Source organism: Dasypus novemcinctus, chromosome 1, assembly GCF_030445035.2.
Source record: "Dasypus novemcinctus isolate mDasNov1 chromosome 1, mDasNov1.1.hap2, whole genome shotgun sequence".
In the NCBI taxonomy this organism is placed as follows: domain Eukaryota; kingdom Metazoa; phylum Chordata; class Mammalia; order Cingulata; family Dasypodidae; genus Dasypus; species Dasypus novemcinctus.
In genome coordinates this window covers 33,097,374-33,117,970 of record NC_080673.1, presented here as the reverse complement: position 1 = coordinate 33,117,970, position 20,597 = coordinate 33,097,374, and the positions used below count along the sequence as shown (strand labels likewise).

The 20,597-nt window shown below is 37.8% G+C and overlaps 1 protein-coding gene and 1 pseudogene across 1 annotated transcript in view; one reads left to right on the top strand and one right to left on the bottom strand.

The window, feature by feature from the left end:
- SPMIP2 (sperm microtubule inner protein 2) overlaps positions 1 to 19,322 on the bottom strand; it is a 111,034-nt gene extending 91,712 nt beyond the window's left edge. Inside the window, exon 1 of the mRNA XM_058277375.1 lies at positions 19,186 to 19,322. Coding sequence (XP_058133358.1) covers positions 19,186 to 19,249 — 64 coding nt within the window. The 5' untranslated portion in view covers positions 19,250 to 19,322. The remainder of the gene's footprint in view (positions 1 to 19,185) is intronic.
- LOC101442544 (heterogeneous nuclear ribonucleoprotein A3 pseudogene) lies at positions 12,176 to 13,299 on the top strand (annotated as a pseudogene).
- Positions 19,323 to 20,597: the final 1,275 nt, after the last annotated feature.

Sequence of the window (20,597 nt, the reverse complement as noted above, 5' to 3'; positions counted from 1 at the left end):
TCCCAGAGTCGCCAAATGAGAATACAAGCAGACACAGAAGAACATGCAGCGAATGGACACAGAGAACAGAAACTGTGTGTGTGTGTGTGTGAGAGATAGAGAGAGAGAGAGAGAGAGATAAATAAGTCTTTAGAAAAAACAAACTAACCACTAAAAATCAATGGTTGTGGGAGAGGATGTGGAGTGGATGAGGTCCGGTTTGCTCCTTGGTGCCTCCTAAAAACAAACAAATAAGCAAACAAATGAGGAAATTAACTCAGAGAAGCCTATGCAGCTCAGTGGATGACACCACTTCCCACATGGGAGGTTGGGGACTCAATTCCCAGGCCCAGTACCTAAAAAAAAAAAAGAAAAATCAATGGCTGTGAGCCGAGGCTTCTGACCTGATTAGAGGTATGTTAGACTCAAACAACAAAAGAACTGGAACATGTATGTGCTTCAGGGAGCAGAATATGTGCAATTCCTATTGTTCCAGCATCTGCTGTCTCCTAAAATGTGGCACATGGACTACCTATAACATAATTTCCTGAGGGCTTATTTAAGGAGCAGTTTCCAGGGCCTGAGTAGAAGGAAATCAGATTTACATCATTAAGAATCTCTATAAGTTATTCTTATGCACATTACATTTTGAGAATCAATGTCCTGGATTTGGGATTGTGGTTAGCTCAGAGTCCCCTTCAGGGATATCTTGGTATTATTGACACAAGAATTTTATGAAGTACCCAGAAACTAGATTCGACTCACTCACCTCTGGTCACATGTGATGGCACAGCGTGTCTCATTTCTTCAGTAGCTACCTCCACCCACGGCTACACATTGGTGAGTTTTGAACATGGGTCATCAGTACACTTGGAAGGGACTGTACTTGCTTCACCTTCTCAGGTTTACTGCCTCAGCCTTCAGGTCCACGCACCTCCATTCTCTGGGCAGGTCAAAAGACTTCAAAGAAGGAGCCTTAGAAATAAACATATCTCTCCTCTTGCCTCCATCAGAAGAAGGTTGCCTGCGGCTGTCCTAGGTCCATGTCAGAGCTATGAGTCGGGCCTCAGACTGAGCAGGACATGGAAATGCAGTGGTTAGATTCCTTGTGATGTCTCCCTCAGAAGCAAACAGTTGTTCATTTCCCCCTCACAGGTCTGTCTCCTGTAGTCCTGTAGTTTTGCGAAATTATTTCCCTTATTTTAAAAAGTGCTGCCGAGTAGTCATTTCTCCAAAGAAGATCCAAAATGCCAATAAGCACATGAAAAGATGCTCAACATCATTAATGACCAAGGAAATGTAAATAAAAAGCACAATACTGTGTTCAACCTATTTATCCTTCCCCCTCCCTTTTGAACCCCTGAAAACCACTCTATTTATATCCATGTCACAAGTTCTTTAGCTGTTAACACTAGTTACAAACTATATTTACAATAATCTACTTTGATCCATGGTTATACTCCCCCTTATGTTTGCTCATTCCTCAATCTTGAGAGATTTAGGATGAAGTCTATACTGACAGCTTTAGGCTAAGAGTGGACTTAGATATTAGGGGCCAGATGGAAGCAAATGTTTTGCTTGCAATTGCAAATACTTCTTGTTTTGGGGAATGGAACTTGCCCATCATCATCATTTTGTTGGTTGTCCAGAGCAAGCCCAAAGAACTAGAGACTAGGAGTTGGCTGCAACTCTGCTGGTATTTAGGGCTCATCCAGCATATGAACAATCCAAAAACTTAAGTGTCTGAGACTTACATTTAATGGGTATATTGAAAATTATAATTTCAAGAAAAAGGAGTGGAAGAATCATGGCTAGGGGAATTATAAGTGAGTATAACTATGTTATATTGGGGAAATGGTTTATCCTACATACCCAAATAGGGCCCGCCAAGGGGATGTTGATTCCATGAGGCTGTGGGCCTTGCCTCTGGTGTCTGAATGTCCCTAGAGTTCTTAGGAGTCTCCTTGTTTGAGCCTTTGTTTACTGTGGCAGGTTGTGAAATCTGCCTGAGAACTGCATAAGTGTAACTTCCAGAAGGACTTCCCTATTCACTTTGAAATCTCTTAGCCATAAAAACTCTTTTTTATTTACTGTTTCCCCCTTTTGGCCAAGGTATTTTTCCAAATGCTCACTGGATAGTGCTTGGTAATAACCCCTTGGCGCCAGGAAGGTTCATCCCTGGGAGTCATGTCTCATGGTGGGGATTTATCCTCTAGCTTTCCTTCTAGCCTCAGGAGTGGCCCAAAACTTCCCCTTTCAACCACATTCACAGTCACCCTTCAATGTTGCTAATTACACTCGTTTTGCTGTGCCACCATCACCTCCATCCATTTCCAAACCATTTTGATCAACCTAAGTATAAATTCTGCACAGATTAAGCATCAGCGCACCAATCTCTGTTCCCCTTCTATCTCCTGGTAACCAATCTTCCAAACTCTACTTCTATGTGTCTGATCACTATTTGGATAAGTGGAACACAGAACATATTAGGGCAGTGAAATTATTCTGTATGACACTACAATGTCAGACATGGGGCATTATACATTTGTCAAAGCCTGGAAAACTGTACAGCACAAAGTGTAAACCATAATGTAAACTATAGACTTTGGTTAGTAGCAGTACTTAAATATTGGTTTATCAATTGTAACACATGTACCACACTAATGTAATATGTTAAGAAAAGCTGAAAATATGTGTGTGGGTGGGTGGAAGGGTTATATGGGAATTCCCTATACTTTTGGTATAATTCTTCTATAATTCTAAAACTTATCTAAAAATAAAGTTTATTGTAAAAACCCCAGTGAGATACCATTTCACACCCACCAGGATGGCTTTAATTTTTAAAACAATCACCACAAAAACAAAATAAGCAGTGAAGAGGATGTGGAGAAATTAGAATCCTTCTATACTGCTGGTGAGGCTATAAAATGGTACAACCACAGTGGAAAATGGTCTGGCAGTTCCTTAAAAAGTTAAACATAGAATTACAACATGACCCAGCAATTCAACGTTTAGTTATATACTCCTAAAGAATTGAAAGCAGGGACTCAAACAGATACTTGTCCACCAATGTACAGAGCACCATTATTCACAATAGCCAAAAGGTAAAAAGAAACCAAGTGCCCATTGACAGATGACTTGGCAAACTAAATGTGGTATATACATATATTGGAATATTATTCAGCCATAAATAGGAATGAGATTCTAATACATGCAACAACGTGGATGAATCTTGGAAGTAATATGCTAAATGAAATGTCAGACACAAAGGGACAAATATTGTATGACCCCACTTATATGAAATAACTAGAATAAACAATTTCATAGAGACAGAAAATAGATTATAGGTTACCAGAGACTGGGGAGAGGATGATATGGGAGTTAGTGCTTAATGGGAACAGAATTTTTGTTTGGGGGGATATTTTGGTAATGGATGGAGTGATGGTGGCACAACCTTGTAAATGTAATTGATGCCATTGAATTGCACTTACAATTGATTAAAATGGTAGATTTTATGTTACCTATAAATGTTACTAAATTTAAAAAAATAGTTCAAACTGTAAATGTTATGCTATATATTATAATTTAAACATTTAAGTGTAAATAAATTTGTCCTTACAATAAAAAAAGAAAAACTTAAATGATCTTCTGTGCATCTTTCAGTGCCATTATCCTTGAAAGTATAGATAATCTCCCATTCTCTTCAGACTTTTTCCTGGAGTGCATTTTTCTAAAAGGTGATATCTGTGGTCAAAGGAACCTTTTAATGGGCGCTGGGAAAGGCTCTACCTTTTTTGAGATAATTGCTGGTAACTGGGGTTGTCGGGTTAGCAAGACAGTGAGGCACTTTATCCTTTATCACTTGCTGTGAATGAAATTGACTGGGATCATACACAGCAGGTGTCAAGCACAAAGTGCTTCCTTGCTGGAGTTCAGCACGTGTTCTCTCTCAGGTCTGAATGTAAAGAGAAGGAGGTAGAGGAAAAGGAAATGGACTCAAGGTGAACAGACAAAGACGATGTAGCAAAAGACTTCTCACCCACTGTATGCTAATGAGATCTTTCTCTTCTTTCTGACCATAAATGACGTATAATTTTCATCAACCAAGATTATGTAATCAATGAGATTAACAGGTAGAATTCCAAAATCTGCTCTTCTACTATGAAATATTTTTAATGGAACTTACTTTCTTTAGTATTATGTAGACCAGGTTTACTGGAAAATCCAAAAAATCGAATATTTAGCAGGTTAAAAAAACATATGTCCTGTGTGAGCTCAGTTAGTGTGCCATGAGTTCACTTCCAGGTCTCCTAGGACCAGCAGCGTACATATACTGTGTGCCAGATGACAATAGTTTAAGGGGTATTTGGGGCTTACCCCATGCCAGGCACTGTTCTAAGTTCTCTCCATGCATTAACTCATTTTAAAAACCCTATGAAGTAGAGATTGTTATTGCCATTTTGCAAATGATGTAACTGAGGCACAGAAAAGTTAAGTAGCCTATCCATATCACAACGGTTAAGTAATGAAGCAAGAATAGTTTAGATTCTTGCTACTCAAGTTCTGGTCCCTGCCCAGCAGCTTGGCATTGCTTGCTGCCTTATTAGAAATGCATAATCTCAGACCCATCCCAGACCTAAGAATCTGCATTTTAACAAAACTTCCCAGGTGAGTTGTGTGTTCATCAAATCTCTCTCTTCAACCCTTTGAAAACCTGCTTGTGTTTTCTGACTTTGGGGAATAAGAGTAGTTGGTTTATTATGAAAAAAAAGGGGGTAGGGGGAAGGCTGGCTTTAGGATAATTTTTGTGTTCTCTGCAACACCCCTCCCCAGACTGTCAGCTTCTTGAGGGGGAAAAAAGTGCAGAGAAGTGCATATTATTAAATTCATGTTACATGCAGTTCTTTCATTTCATTTCATCACCAGATACAAAGTAATGAAACAGGCACCTAGATTACAGAGAAGAAAACTGAGTCTCAGCAGGGTTAGGGGAAAAGCCAAATTTGGCATCTAATTCTACAGCCCTTGCTCCTACAAGCTGGGCGTTCCTGCTCATCTTTATTTCCCAGTATGTAGCACAATGTCTAGCACACAGTAAACAATCAACTAATCTTTGACAAAAGAATTAATTTTTGCAAACCTTATTCTAACAATCAAAAAAACCCCACTATTATTTGGCTTAATCATGAGCATTTCTGACCAATTCAAAGAAGTGATATTAATGTGGCCTACAAGGAATGATTGTTTTGGAATTGCTGTCACCCTGTAGATAAGGTCTTCATACAACACTTAGGTTTTTTGCATAGTCTTGTAAAATTAACAGTGTTTGGTGGAGGAATGTGAATAGTAAATACACAGGACCTGCTTTCAGTATCATGGTAGCAGCACCTGACATCTAGTATGCCCTCAGTAAGTAAAATCATCCACTGTAACTGGACTTGGTTAGGCTAACTAGATGTTTCATGATTTTCTGATTTTTAAATTAATGGCATATCATATTCTATCAGAAAATAATTTCCAACTGTACTTCATTTTTTCATCATTATTTATTTTAACAGACCAAAGAATCATAGTGCATTTGTTTATGTGCATACATGATATACATATATATCATGACACAATGTTTTCAAATACTTGGAACAAATTTTGGTTCAGGGCCCATTTACTGCTATGATTATGAATAAAATGCTATTTAACCAACCAAATATGTTAGTTTGTGTGAACTTTTGCCATGCATTTTTAAAAACTAAAATATTTGCTTCATGGATTATAGTGATAAAACAAGCTGAATTTGCAGGATGACTGTTTTATTCTGTCTTCAAACAGGAAACCACCGGCCGTTCAGTGTGAAGTCATTTTCTATTTTTAAAATAATTGAATTTGAGACATAACTATTAGTATGACAGTTTCACAGGGCAAAAACTGAGATGAATAAATGGGTCTGAAACCTATGCTAATGGAGCAACACTTTTCAAAATTACCTGCACATTTATGTATTTCTCCTACCACTTACAGTTTCATTCATCATATTGGTTTCTGGCCATTTCCTAGAGAATATTTCCAATTCTAATATACTTCCAACAGAAATACCATGTCACAATCACTCCTTCATATGGTGGAATTCTGCAGTATTCCTAATTAACATGAGCAGATTTTCTGGTAGATATATGGTGGCTGTCAAAATATATAAATATTTTTATTTAGTCAGTAATCTGGGTTTAATGCACATAAATATCCCCATAGAAACAGGGGGTGGGCAGAGACATCCATCCTTCTGGTCAAGGCTTTTTGGCACTGAGCAAGTCACTTAGCTTCTCTGAAGCACAGTATCCCCATCTGAAAAATGATGGGTTAAAGTATATTCTATCTTATAGTGTCTTCTTTTTTTAGCCTTCCATAGTTATTATTTCATCAAGTATCTTTAATTTGGAGCAAGGGGAAATTCATGAAAAAAAATCTGAATTAAAAAAGCATTTTTAAGTAAATGTAATTTTGTGGCTGAACAGTGTAGGACCCGGAAATGGGTAAAAAAAAAATTGTCATTTATATAGAGACATATGTATTAAAAATCCACAATCATGCTCCAAAATACTAGTCTCCAAATATTTTTTAAAAACTTCGTAGTTTTGTTTCTAAATTGCTTTCTTAGAAAAATCTTTGAAATGCAAAAATACTGTTATCTATAAAATCCCCTCAGTACTTTACAAAAACTTAACAAATTGATAATAAAACTTACGTGGAAGAACAAACCAGAGAATACAGTGTTTCAAAAGTACAGAGAATTAAATAACGAGTGTTGGTAAGGATTTGGAGAGATTAATACTCTCATATATCGTTGGTGGTATTGTAAAATGGTACAGCTGCTGTGAAAAACAATTTGGCAGTTCCTCAGAAAGTTAAACAAGAATTCCCGTAAAACATGACAATTCCCCTTCTAGGAATGAAAACAGGGCCTTGAGTAGATATTTGCACACCAATGCTCATAGCAGCATTATTCACAATAGCTTAAGGGTAAAAAGAACCTATGTGTCCATCAACAAATGAATGAATAAACAAAAATGCGACTTTTTTTTTTCTAAAAAGATTTATTTATTTATTTAATCCCCCCCCCCCTCCCCGGTTGTCTGTTCTCTGTGTCTATTTGCTGCATCTTGTTTCTTTGTCCGCTTCTGTTGTCCTCAGCAACACGGGAAGTGTGAGTGGCACCATTCCTGGGCAGGCTGCACTTTCTTTCGCGCTGGGCGGCTCTCCTTACGGGGCACACTCCTTGCACGTGGGGCTTCCCTACGCGGGGAACACCCCTGCGTGGCAGGGCACTCCTTGCGCGCATCAGCACTGCGCATGGGCCAGCTCCACACGGGTCAAGGAGGCCCGGGGCTTGAACCGCGGACCTCCCATGTGGTAGAGGGACGCCCTAACCACTGGGCCAAGTCCGTTTCCCCAAAAATGCGACTTATACATACAATGGAATATTATTCAGCCCTAAAATGGAATGAAGTTCTGAAACATGCTACGGAGTGAATGAACCTTGAATATATCATGCTGAGTGAAATATATTCAGACATACAAAAACAAATATGTACGACTTCACTTATATGAAATAACTAAAAAAAGCAAATACATAGAGACAGAAGGTAGATGACAGATTAACAGGGATAGGGAGTCAAGAGTGGGGAGGGGAGAATAGGAAGTTATTGCTTAATGGACACAGAGTTTCCGTCTGGGATGATGAAAAAGTTTTTTTAATGGATGATGGTGATGGTAGCACAATATTGTGAATGTAGTTAATAACACTGAATTGTGGGAAACGGACTTGGCCCAGTGGTTAGGGCGTCCGTCTACCACATGGGAGGTCCGCGGATCAAACCCCAGGCCTCCTTGACCCGTGTGGAGCTGGCCCATGCGCAGTGCTGATGCGCGCAAGGAGTGCCATGCCACACAGGGGTGTCCCCCATGTAGGAGAGCCCCACACACAAGGAGTGCGCCCCATAGGGAGAGCCGCCCAGCGCCCAGCACGAAAGAAAGTGCAGCCTGCCCAGGAATGGCGCCGCCCACACTTCCCGTGCCACTGAGGACAACAGAAGCAGACAAAGAAACAAGACGCAGCAAACAGACACAGAGAACAGACAACCAGGGGAGGGGGGGGAATTAAATAAGTAAATAAATCTTTAAAAAAAACAAAAACAAAAACACTGAATTGTGGGAAATGGGAAATTTTGCTTTAAATATATTTTACCATAATAAAAATTTAAAACAAACACGCAAACATTCAAAACCATATGGCTGAATTTTATGGAGTGTTACGTGAAGTAATTTCTTCCTTTTCCACTTCTTTTACATTATTTCTCAAGGTTTTGGCACTGGGTTTGTGTTTCCTTTGGATGCCACACTATGACGTAATGAATCTTTAAACTGTACAAGTCAACTTTACTATGTCTGATTACCCAATAAAGTATAAGCCCCTAGAAGAAAGAGAACATCTTACTAATATTCACTTTTCTATCCTCCAAATCTTATTTTTAGTATTCAGTAAGAATTTAATCTATATTGTTAAGTTCTGTTTCAAGTCTATATGATAAAATTTAGTATCAAAATATACTTTAAAAGGAAATATATTAAAATTTGATAAATAAGATTTGATGAGTGGTCGAATTTGTTAAACAGTCAAAGTCAACTGAGTAAATACACACTGTAAATCATCACATAGAATAATGGACTTCCACCATTAGAAAAAAGGAAACTAAAACAATGTTATCAATGACAAGGGTAAGAGTAGTGTTATCACTATATCAAGACAAAGGAAAAACGTATTTCAAAATTAAATTAGACGTTGATTTTTTAAAATCCTGAGAAAGTGTTCTGAAATTATCCTCAGAATTGAGGGCTTTACATTAAAAACAGTTTTAAACATGAAGGAAAGCGTCTGAATCCTAGTAGGACAGAAAAGTCCTAAGTGAAGGCCTCACTGAATTGATGTTACGTTTGAACTGCTTAAGGGTTAGTGTGTTGTGTGTTGACCACAGCAACCTCTAAGACCCAAGCTTTTCTAAAGGCCTGAACCCAAGTCTTTAAAGCCAAATTCATTTTACAGAAAAGACACTAGACAGACGAACAAGTGAAATGACTGAACAAGAAAGCAACAGACAAATTCAGAGCAGTAGTCATTTTTACTGGATAAATGACCCAGTTCTGCAACACATAGATGGCAGAGAGAAAAAGGAGGAAATGCCAGATTAAAAGATACTAAAAGAGACTTCACAACCAACTGCAATGTGTGGACCTAGTTTGAACCCTTATTCTCACAATCCACTGTAAAATTACATTTTTGAGACAATTGAGAAAGGTTTATGATAGGGTAGTTATTAGATGACACTCAAGGATAACAGTTAATTTAATTAGGTGTGATAATGGCAATGTAATCACATAAAAATGTCCATATTTTCTAAAGATGCACAATGAAATTTGTAGGAGTGAAATAATATATCTGTAATTTGTTTTAAAATATTTTCACAAAGCAAAAGAAAAAAAAATATGACTTGAAAGTGTCAAAATCTCAAATGGATGCCAAATAAATAGGAGTTCATTGAGGTATGTTTGAAAATATTCATAATAAAATTTTAGAGTTACATCCAAAAGAGCACTGGCACATCCCTCTTCAATTATTAAAATAAGTGAATTATTAAATTTTAATTATTCAATTATTAAAAATAAGTAAAAATTATTTTTAAAATACTGGCAGTCTATATACATACTATTAACATATACATTGTTAGTAATATCATACACAATCCTCCAAAGGTTGTGATATTAATAAGAATTATACATCTGCTTCTATCTTTCACCTGCTAACTCTACTGTCTGTAAATTTGCCACAAGAAAACAATATAAAGAGAAAAAATAATTAATGCACAAATAGTCATGTTAGACTATTTGTTACTAAAAATTTGGAAATAAATTAAATGTAAATATCAGGAGACTGTTGAAGCTGATTACTATATGTTGCTATGATGAAAGACCACAAGTCTATTAAATATAACAGGAATTTGAACTGTTTGAATACAGGAAACTTAGTATACACTGACGAAAATTAAGAGTCAGTTAAGACTCTTTCACAGTTGTGAGTTACAGGAAACCCAACTCAAACTGTCTTAAGACAAAGAGGAAATCTATTGACTGATGGAAATGAAAAGTCTAAGAAATGCAAAACTTTTAAACATCTAGAAAAATATACAGGAGACAATCTATGTGACCTTGGATTTGGTGATGAGTTTTTAGATATAACACTAAAATCACACTTCATAAAAGAAAAATTGTTCAGTTGGACTTTATTAAAATTAAAACTTCGGCTCTATGAAAGACTCTGTTAAGAGAGTGAAAGGACAAGCCACAGACTGGGAGAAAATATTTGCAAAACATTTCTCTGATAAATGACTTGTACCCCAAATATACAAAGGACCTTGAAAAGTCAACAATAAGAAAACAAGCCACCAAATTTAAAAATGACCAAAAGATCTAGACACTTCACCAAAGATGATATACAGACAGAAAATAAGTGAAAAATATATTCAATATCATTGGGCATTAGGAACTTTCTAATTAAAACAACAGGGGATACTGAACAGACTGGGAGAGAGTATAAACTACAATGTAAACCATAATCTATGCTGTGTAGCAGTGCTCCAAAATATACTCATCAAATGCAACAAATGTACCACACTAATGAAAGAAGTTGTTGATGTGGGAGGAGTGGAGGTGTGAGGAGTGAGGAATATGGAAACATCTTATATTTTTTAACGTAACATTTTGTGTGATTTATGTATCTTTACAAAAAACATAATTTTTAAAAAGTGAAAAAAAATTCTAGCAACCACTGGTATTATTTTTTCCTATAGTGTTGTTTTTTCCCTAATGCCATATTCTCTAATGAAATAATAAAACATGTAACTTAGAAAACAAACAAACTAACAAAAATGGGAGAGCTGATGTGGCTCAGTGGTTCAATGCCAACTTCCCACGTACGAGGTCCCAGATTCAATTTCCAGTCCCAGTACCTCAAAAACAAAACAACAACAACAAAATTCAATGTGATACACACCTATCAGAATGGTTAAAATCCAAAAAACTGACAACACTAAATACTGGTAAAGATGCAACACAACAGGAACCCTCATTCATTGCTTGTGGGAGTGCTAAAAGGTACTACTGCTTTGGAAGACAGTTTGGCATTTTCTTACAAAGCTAAACATAGTCTTACTATACAATGCACTAATCACATTTAGAAAAAAATTGTAGCTATTTACCAATTGATTTGAAAATTTATGTTCACACAAAACTTACATGCAAATGCCTCTAACATCTCTTCTAATAATTACCAAAAATTGGAAGCAACAAAACATTTTTCAATAGATAAATGGATTAATCAATTGTGGTACATCCATAGTTGGTGGTGGGTTGATGTATGGGACCCCTGTATGTTGTTATGCTTGTTTGCTTTGTAAGTTCACATCTTTTACTGTACACATTGTTTGTTTATGTTCATATATAAATGATATTTTAAAAAATAAAAATAATAGGTAGGTTGGGGGGAAAATACACCAAATGTAAGATACTTTGGTTATTAGTAATATTTTGACAATGCTCCTTAATCATTAGTTAAAAAGATTTAACAATAATGCAAGATATTGGTGGTAGGGTGAGGTATGAGAGCTCTGTACGATGTTTTGTATGTGTGTTTTTTAAGTTCATAACTATTACTATACACTTCTTGTTTATGTGTGTTTCTGTATGAGCGATATACTTCAACAGTTTAAAAAAAAAAGAAATGAGCTATCAAGCCGTGAAAAGTAATGCAGAAACCTTAAATGCATAATGTTTAGTAAAAAAAGTTAATCCCAAAAGGCTACATAATGTATGATTCCAATTATAGGACATTCTGAAAAGGCATAACTACAGAGGCAGCGAAAAGTGGTTGCCAGGAGTCTGGGGGAGGGGAGGAGGGATGAAGAGGTAAAGCATAAGAAATTTTTAGGAAAGTGCAGCTCTTATGTTTAATACTCTAATGGTAGGCACATGATATTATGTATTTCTCAAAGTCCAGAGAACTTTATAACACAAAGAACAAACATTAATTATGCGATTTTTAAAAAATCATATAGTATATTGAACCTGAGTTGGAGGAGGCGAGTCGGGTCTCAAAATGCAGGTAAAACCGCTGCCCTGTGGACCCCAGCCCAACCTGGCTGTCACTGTTGGCACCAGGGATAGGAGGACCGTGATCCAAAGGAACCAGAGCTGTTGAGAAAATTTTCTTGGTGGTTTGGTCTTTTAAACTATGGATGCTAGTTTAAGAGAACATTTTGAGAAATGGCACACACTCACAGATTGTGTGGTAATGTGACACAAAATGTCTCCAGAGGCTTTGGTTTTGTGATTTACCCTTGTGTTGAAGAGGTGGATGCAGCAATGCACGCTCAACCATGTTAGGTTGATGAGCGTGTAGTAGAACCAAAGAGAGCTGCTTTGAGAGAGGATTCTGTAAAGCAGTGGTTCCCCTCTATCAGGGAAGAACATTTTTGTTGGTGGTATTACAGAAGATACAGAAGAATGTAATTTGAGAGACTACTTTGAAAAGTATGGCAAGGTTGAAACCATAGAAGTTATAGAAGGCAAGCAGTGTGGGAAAAAGAGAGGATTCGCATTTGTGACCTTTGATGATCATTATACGGTTGATAAAATTGTTGTTCAGAAATACCACACTATTAATGGGCATAATTGTGAAGTGTAAAAGGCCCTTTCTAAACAAAAGATGGCATCTGCTGGACCCCAAAGAGGTCCTGGAGGTGGAGTTGGCAACTTTACGGACTGTGGAGGGTAATTTGGAGGAGGTGGGGGAAACTTTGGCCGTGGTGGAAACCTTGGTAGAAGAGGAGGCTACGTTGGTGGAGGGAGTGGCAGAAGAGGTGGTTATGGAGGAGGTGATGGTGGATATAATGAATTTGGGGTGATGGTGGCAAATATGGCAGTGGTCCTAGTTTTATTAATAGAGGGATATGGTGGTCAAGAACCAGGATATGGAGACGAAGGCGGTGGATATGGTGGTAGGGTAGAGGATATGATGGCTACAATGAAGGAGGGAATTTTGGCGGTGGTAACTATGATGGTGATGGGAACTATAATGATTTTGGAAATTATAGTGGACAACAGCACAAATTATGGACTGATGAAAGGGGGCAGTTTTGGTGGAAGAAGCCAGGCAGTCTCTATGGTGGTGGTTACAGATCTGATGGTGGAAGTGGTGGATATGGTAGCAGAAGGTTCTAAAGACTCAGCAGAAAATGTTTGGTACAGTTCTTAGCAGGAGAGAGCACAAGGAGTTGATGGGAAAGCTGCAGGTTACTTTGAGACAGTCGTCCAAATGTATTAGAGGAACTGTAAAAATCTGCCATAGAAGGAACGATGATCCATAGTCAGAAACGTTATTGCAGCTTAAACAGGAAACCCTCTTGCTCAGGACTGTCATAGCCACAGTTTGCAAAAAAGTGCAGCTATTGATAAACATAGTGTCAATTAGATGTACGTTCCTGAAGTTTTTTTTATCTGTTGTAGCTTTTTCTTTTTCTTTTCATTACATCAGGTATATTGCCCTGTAAATTGTGCCTAGTGGTAACAGAAATAAAAAATATGGAATGTTTAACTTTTCAATATTTGTTCAGTTTTTCTACATTTTAGTCCAGAAATTTAACAAAATGCTGTTTTGAAGGTGTTTCCTTGTGAGTTAACAAGATCATTGTTAATTACTATTTTGTAGGAATTTTGCTAAAGTTAACTGTAAAGAAACACCTGCTGATTTGCAATTTAAGGAGAATCTATTCTCCCTATTTCTAAATCATGACTTGAATGGACACCGACATGTGGAAAGAACAGATATTTGTATGTTTGCAATGTGTGCTTTAGATCATTAGGATTGGGTATTTGAATTAGCATATTTGTGAATTTAATAGCATTAAGATTTGCTTTCAAATGAAAAAAAAATCTCAAGATTAAAAAAAAAATCATCTAGGTCAGGGAATCCAAGACTATGACAAGGGAATCTAACTGTATTATAAATGTATGAAACCTCTTCATTGAAGGGACTGAGGAGAAACGGTGCTGACCTAAATAACTTTGGAAATGAGAAGAATAGAATAAGACTAAATGTAAAAGAAACTGAAAATAATCACGTGCTCTAGATAAAATTGTTTGCAGTGGAAGTTCAGTTTATCAAATCTGATAATGCTATATGTGCATATTGAATTGACAATTAGGTAAATGGATGATGGGTGGTGCAAGCTAGGTTACTCACTGTTGAGATGGGAATTTACAGATATGCAAAGAGAGGAGATTAGAATGATCCATATGGTAAAGGATTAGACTTGGAGACAAAAGTATGTGCTCATGTTATCGATATATATTATAGATATATAATATATACCTATTACATATAATATATAGATTTCAGATGTTATCTAAATATTTATAGATATGTGTATATATCTGGGTTAGGATTACACACATATTTCTTTGTTCGGTCAATTAAAGGGGTCCTGAAAGAAATGACATCCCAGTAGCAATGAGTACAGCTCACACCCAGATCTTGGTTTCTAAAATCATTATGCAGTTAAGAAGAACCAGGACTTCTTGGAGAAACAACTGGCTGTAGGACTGGGCCAGGAAACACTCAAAATGAGCCTGGAGCAAACTGTAGTGCCAAAAAATGAAAGTGTGCTAAAAATAAACAGACAGGCAAACAAACAAACCACACACACATTGATGGGGTTATGTCAGAGAGGCACAGGAGCCAAGTGAGTTACCAAAGACCAAAGCTGGAACAAAGCAAAGTAGTATTGGATTATAACCCAGACTATAAAACAAATATCCATGAGTCCATACTGATATAAATAAATGATTGAATAAATTAATAAATAGGGGAGATTAGACAAATTTACAATGCAGAAGAATTCCAAATAATTTATGTAGGTACTGTGTCCTAAAGGAGGGAAAGCATAACTCCCCTCTTCTTAAGTGTGTGTACTGCACACAGAGACTTCCTTTCAAAGAATCCAGTATGGGACAACTGAGGGAGTGCTGAGTTCCTAGCCAGGGGAGTCTATCACATTCCCTAAGGGAACAGTAACAATCCCCCAAGTGTAATGGCAAAGACCAAAAAAGAAGGATGGCCCAAAAACAAGCCCTTGATACTAATGACTATATTTGTAAGCCTGTGCACCTGAAATAAGAACTAGGCCTAGAGCTGCAGGGTGCCTAAGAGTTACCTCCTGAGAGCCTCTGTGTTGCTCAAATGTGGCCAGTCTTGAAACCAAACTCAACATGTAAATGCATTGCCTTCCCTCCAGCGTGGGACATGACCCCAGGGATGAGCCTCCCTGGTGCTGAGGGATTATTACCAAGTACCAACTGATGATATAACTAGAAAATGACCTTGAATGAAAGGGTCAACTCAAATCAGCAGAATATCTCAGTCTACATATAATATCAGGAGTTAAAAATGCTTTTTGACCTTGAATAAAAGGGGGAAATGGAAAGGACAAATGAGTTTATATGACTATGAGTCTCCAAAAAAGAGTCAGGAGGTCATCAGAGAGGTAACACTTATGCATGCCTCAGCAGGGTCCCAGAGACAGCCAAAGTAGATACAACCCCAGGTACTGGATTCTCCTGAAGGCTATAGAGTCCCACAGGTACTATGGTCATGGCAGATAGCTCTGGAGTTCTGTGCCATGTCAGTTGGCCCTACTTTAGTGTTTGTGTTCCTGAGTGTGATGGAGTTGGACTCAGATGTGACCTTTCTACACATGCCTCTTCTGTCACTTTTACCAGACCTATGGTTGGTCTGGGATTGGTGTATTCTCAGGAGACCTGAATCTCTGGACTGTCCATTTGACAGTCAGGTCCTGAGCCTCAGCAGACTTGCAACTCCTACCCTCTGGTTTATTGGACTTACCCCAGCCAGCTAACAGGGAGGTGAAGAAGGTCAATCACCACACCAGGGAGCCAAGAGTGCCTACAACTGAAAGCAGGAGAACTGCATCCATCATCCATGTGGAATCTAAGCCCCCTGTTGATACAGAGGTGGCATGGACATAACCATTCCAGGATCCACAGGATGGAGGAATAGAGTGTGGATTAGAGTGGACTTACTGATATTCATGAACTATTGTGATTAGTAATGGAAGAAAATGTAGCATTGATGTGGAAAGAGTGGCCATGGTAGCTGCTGAGGTTAGGGAGTGGGAAGAAGAGATGTGATGTGGGGGCATTTTCAGGACTTGGAGTTGTCCTGGGTGGTGCTGGAGGGACAGTTACTGGACATTGTATGTCCTCCCATGGCCCACTGAGTGGACTGGGGGAGAGTGTAAACTATAATGTGGGTTATTGATCATGTGGTGCAGCAGTGCTCAGAGATGAATCACCAAGCGCAATGAATGTCCCATGATGCTAGAGGAGGTTGTTGTTATGGGAGGAGTGGGGTGAGGGGAGTGGGGGGTATATGGGGACCTCATATTTTTTTTAATGTAACATTAAAAAATAAAGACAAAAAATAAATAAATAAATAAAAGAATCCAGTTAGGGAAAAGGGTAGGGGGAGAGAAACTTAACAAACACCACCTTAGTAAGGTTATCAAGGTCAACATCAACAGTTAATTATATTGATAGTATGTATCCTTGATACGTGATAAATATGACATTTGCTATTTTCTTACTTCCCAAAACCCATAACCCCAGTCTCAGAATGAGAGCAATATCAGACAAATCCAGATTGAGGGACTTCCTAATACATATCTGATCAGTACTCCTCAAAACTTTCAAGGTCATTAAAAACAAGAAAAAGTTTGTGAAACTGTCACAGGTAAGAGGAGCCTAAGGAAATATGCCAGCTATATGTAATCTGGTATACTGAATGGGCTCCTGTTACAGAAAAGGTACATTAGGGGAAAACTAGGTTAATCTGAATAAAGTATGAATAAAAGTATCAATATTGGTTCATTAATATAAGAAATGTACCATACTAATAAGATGTTAATAATAGGAGAAACTGTATACAGGACTATATTAGAATTCTCTACTATCAGCAATTTTTTTTGTAAATATCACACTGCTTTTAAAATGAAAGTCTTTTAAAAGAGAAAGTCTAAGAGGTTTTAGGTATAATTTATTTCAAAACTCAATAGAGGGGAAGCAGATGTGGCTCAAGTGATAGGGCCTAAGCCTATCATATGGGAGGACCTGGGTTTGATCCCTGGGGCCTCCTGATGAAAAGAAGAAGAGAAAGTGTGCCTGCGCAGCAAGCCAGTGCCTGCATGGCAAGCCGAGTGCCCGCCCAGTGAGCCGAGTGCCAGCACAATGAGCCAAGTGCCCATGCGGCAAGCCAAGTGCCTGTGCGGCAAGACGAGTGCCCGTATGAGTGCCTATGTGAAGACGAGTGCCCCCCAGTGAACTAGTGCCCATGCAAGTGAGTCACAAAGCAAGATGATGACGCAACAAAAGAGAGATGAAGGGGAGAGTCAAGGTAAAGTGCAGCAGAGATCAGGAACTGAGGTGGTACAACCGGCAGGGAAACTCTCTCCATATCAGAGGTCCCCAGGATCGAATCCTGGTGAATCCTAGAGGGGAAAGACGAGAAAAGAAGACAAAAAGAGAAATAGATACAGAAGATCACACAGTGAATGGACACAGACAACAAAAACAGCAGAGTGGGGGAAGGAAAAAAAAGAATTAAAAAAAACTCAATAGGGGAAGCAGATGTGGCTCAAGTGATTGAGTTCCCCCTACCACATGGGAGGTCCAGGTTTGGTTCCCAGTGCCTCCTGGAGAAGATGAGCAAGACAGCGAGCTTATACGATGCACAGATGCAGCGAGCTGACATGACAAGATGATGCAATAAGGAGACACAAAGAGGAAAAACAATGAGAGCTACAACAAAGCAGGGAGTTGAGTTGGTTCAAGCAATTGAGCCCCTCTCTCCCACATGGGAGGTCACAGTTTCAGTTTCCGGTGCCTCCTAAAGAGAAGATGAATCAGGCACAGAGAGTACACAGTGAATGGACACAGAGAGCAGACAGCGAGTGCGAAACAATGAGGGGGCAGGAATAATAAATAAAATAAATCTTAAAAAAAAACAAACCCAATAGATAATACCAAGATGCACTTCTTGACCCTGTTTGTTTCCTCAGCCTTGGCTCATACATAGACTACATTGGTTCCCAAGTTTCTTGTAGGTTCTCCTCAACTTCAGACTCCAGCCATCAACATCCAGTAGCAGAAGAAGTCAAGCGTAGGACTTATATTTGAATCCTGTTGGCCCAGGTTGGCATGATATAGGTTATGTGCCCATCCTGAACCAATTGTTCTGTTCTGTAGATTAAAAGAGTTGATTGGCTTAGTCTGGGTCATGTCCTCCAACTGTTGGGAAGCATGCGAGGGGTGATTAAGTGTTCCCTTAAGCAAGTAGACTAAGAATGGGGTTCAGGTGTTTTCCCCAAAGCTAAGAATCACAAGAGGGAAAGTGGATGGGATGATGAGCAACACAAATATGCGTTTGATGATTTTTCTATATCATGGCAAAATAAGCTCATGATTAAAAAATACAAAGGAAATAGATTAAATTTAATGTACTCCTTATAGACTTATCACAGTCATATTCTACTTAATTAGAACTTATAATTACACACACATACACACACATACACACACCCAAAACACTTAAAGCAAGTTGCAGGAAAAAATGCAAGCAACAAATTTACTAGATTTAATGCACATCTTGCTCAAATTGCTTTCAACCCAATATGTCAAAGTTATAAAAATATAAGCTTAAAACAGTAATAATGAAAAACTGATTAAAAATTATACTTTTTGTTAATATCAAAGCAGTTCCCCTCACACAAACTAAAAACTTCATAATGTAAAAAGTTTCTGAGTGAAAGTTTGCTCTAATGTAGTGACAACTGCAATGTTGTTGCAGATCTATTTAGGACAGCAACGTGGCCCTAAATTGGATGTGCGTGGTAAGACAACAATATCATATAAAATCATGTAAAATATACACACATAATTATTTTGTTCTTTTATCATTATGTGAGGATCATATAGGTGAGAGATAAAGAAAGCTTAGATTATCTGCGAAAACATACATTAAAACTCTTCATTTACCTGTAAAGATCATTCGTTTCCCCACAGTAGTGGATATTGGATCTCGATATGATACAGATGCCATGGTTAAGGTCTTAGCTGTGCCGCTGGGTTTTCTTCCTCAGCTTCCGCAGACCAGTTCACCTGTACAACAAAGAAGCATAGAATGTGCAGTCCCTGCTCTCCTTGTGCCTGACCTGAACTAGCTAGTTGCTAAGGACTCTTTATGACAGGGAGATGGGGCAGGCGTTCCTCTAACAGCTCAGAATTCCGGTCCCCAGGAAGAGACAGATTTAGCTGTAGCCTTCCCAGGAATTGCATTTGATGATAATGTTTTCTTATCTGGCAGTATTTTGTCAGAATAGACCTTTCCTGCTACTGGATGCATAAAAGGCTTGGGTAGCAGATGACAGGTTGGGCTCGGTTACCTTTGTCTTTTAACATTCTCAAAGACTCTTCTGTAGAGTGGTATTATTGCAAAAATAAAAACAAAAACAGAAACCATGACTAAATACATTTGAGAAACACCAGGTAGATAAATATAGTAAAAAAGTACATTAAGAATTGAATAAGAGAATAGTACATATTTATTTATTTCCTGCCTCATAATCCAAAACTTTCTTAAACACAATTTGTGCTTTGCAACCATTTATTTGTGGCTCCCAGAATGTATGATGCTCTTTCATTCTTCTGAGTCGTTACAAATGCAATTTTCTCTTCGGTAATGTTCCATTGTAAATATTTCTTGTCGTCCAGGAGCCCATGCCCACATTTCTTCCAGGAGGATGTCTACAGACAGAGCTGTTTTTTGTTCTTCATGTTCTTTTAACCACCATAGCATCTTTTTTAAAATACCTATCTTGTTAACTCTTACCACTTTGTTTTCATTGTTTCTCTATTTTGTCTGCCTTCCCCCTGGACTCCAACTCCCTGGAGTTCATGGGAAAAGCATCTTTATTCATATTTCAATTTCCAGGGTCTGGAATGTAAGAGATATTCACTAAATGTTTGCAGGATGAATAAATGAATGAATGGTTAATTCCAATCTGACCAGAAATATATGGACTGCCTGAGAACACACTGAATATAAATTCTAACAGTAATTTCTAATTCATCACTAAGTACGTGATGTTCTTTTTCTTTTAAAAAACTTCTAATTATTTTGAAATAATGTTAAACTTACAGGACAGTTACAAAAATAATACAGAAAACTCTAATATACTCTCTAAGCAGATACCCAAATTTACCAACTTTTAACATTTTGCCACATTTGTTACATCATCTCTCTCTCATCTATTATATCTATTTATCTGTCATCTCTATCTACCTGTATCTATCATCTTTAGCTTTCTATTTTGGATGATTATTTTTTTAAAATACATTTCTTTTTATTTTTTACTAAAGAAATGCATGTTTATAGTACAAAAGTAAGA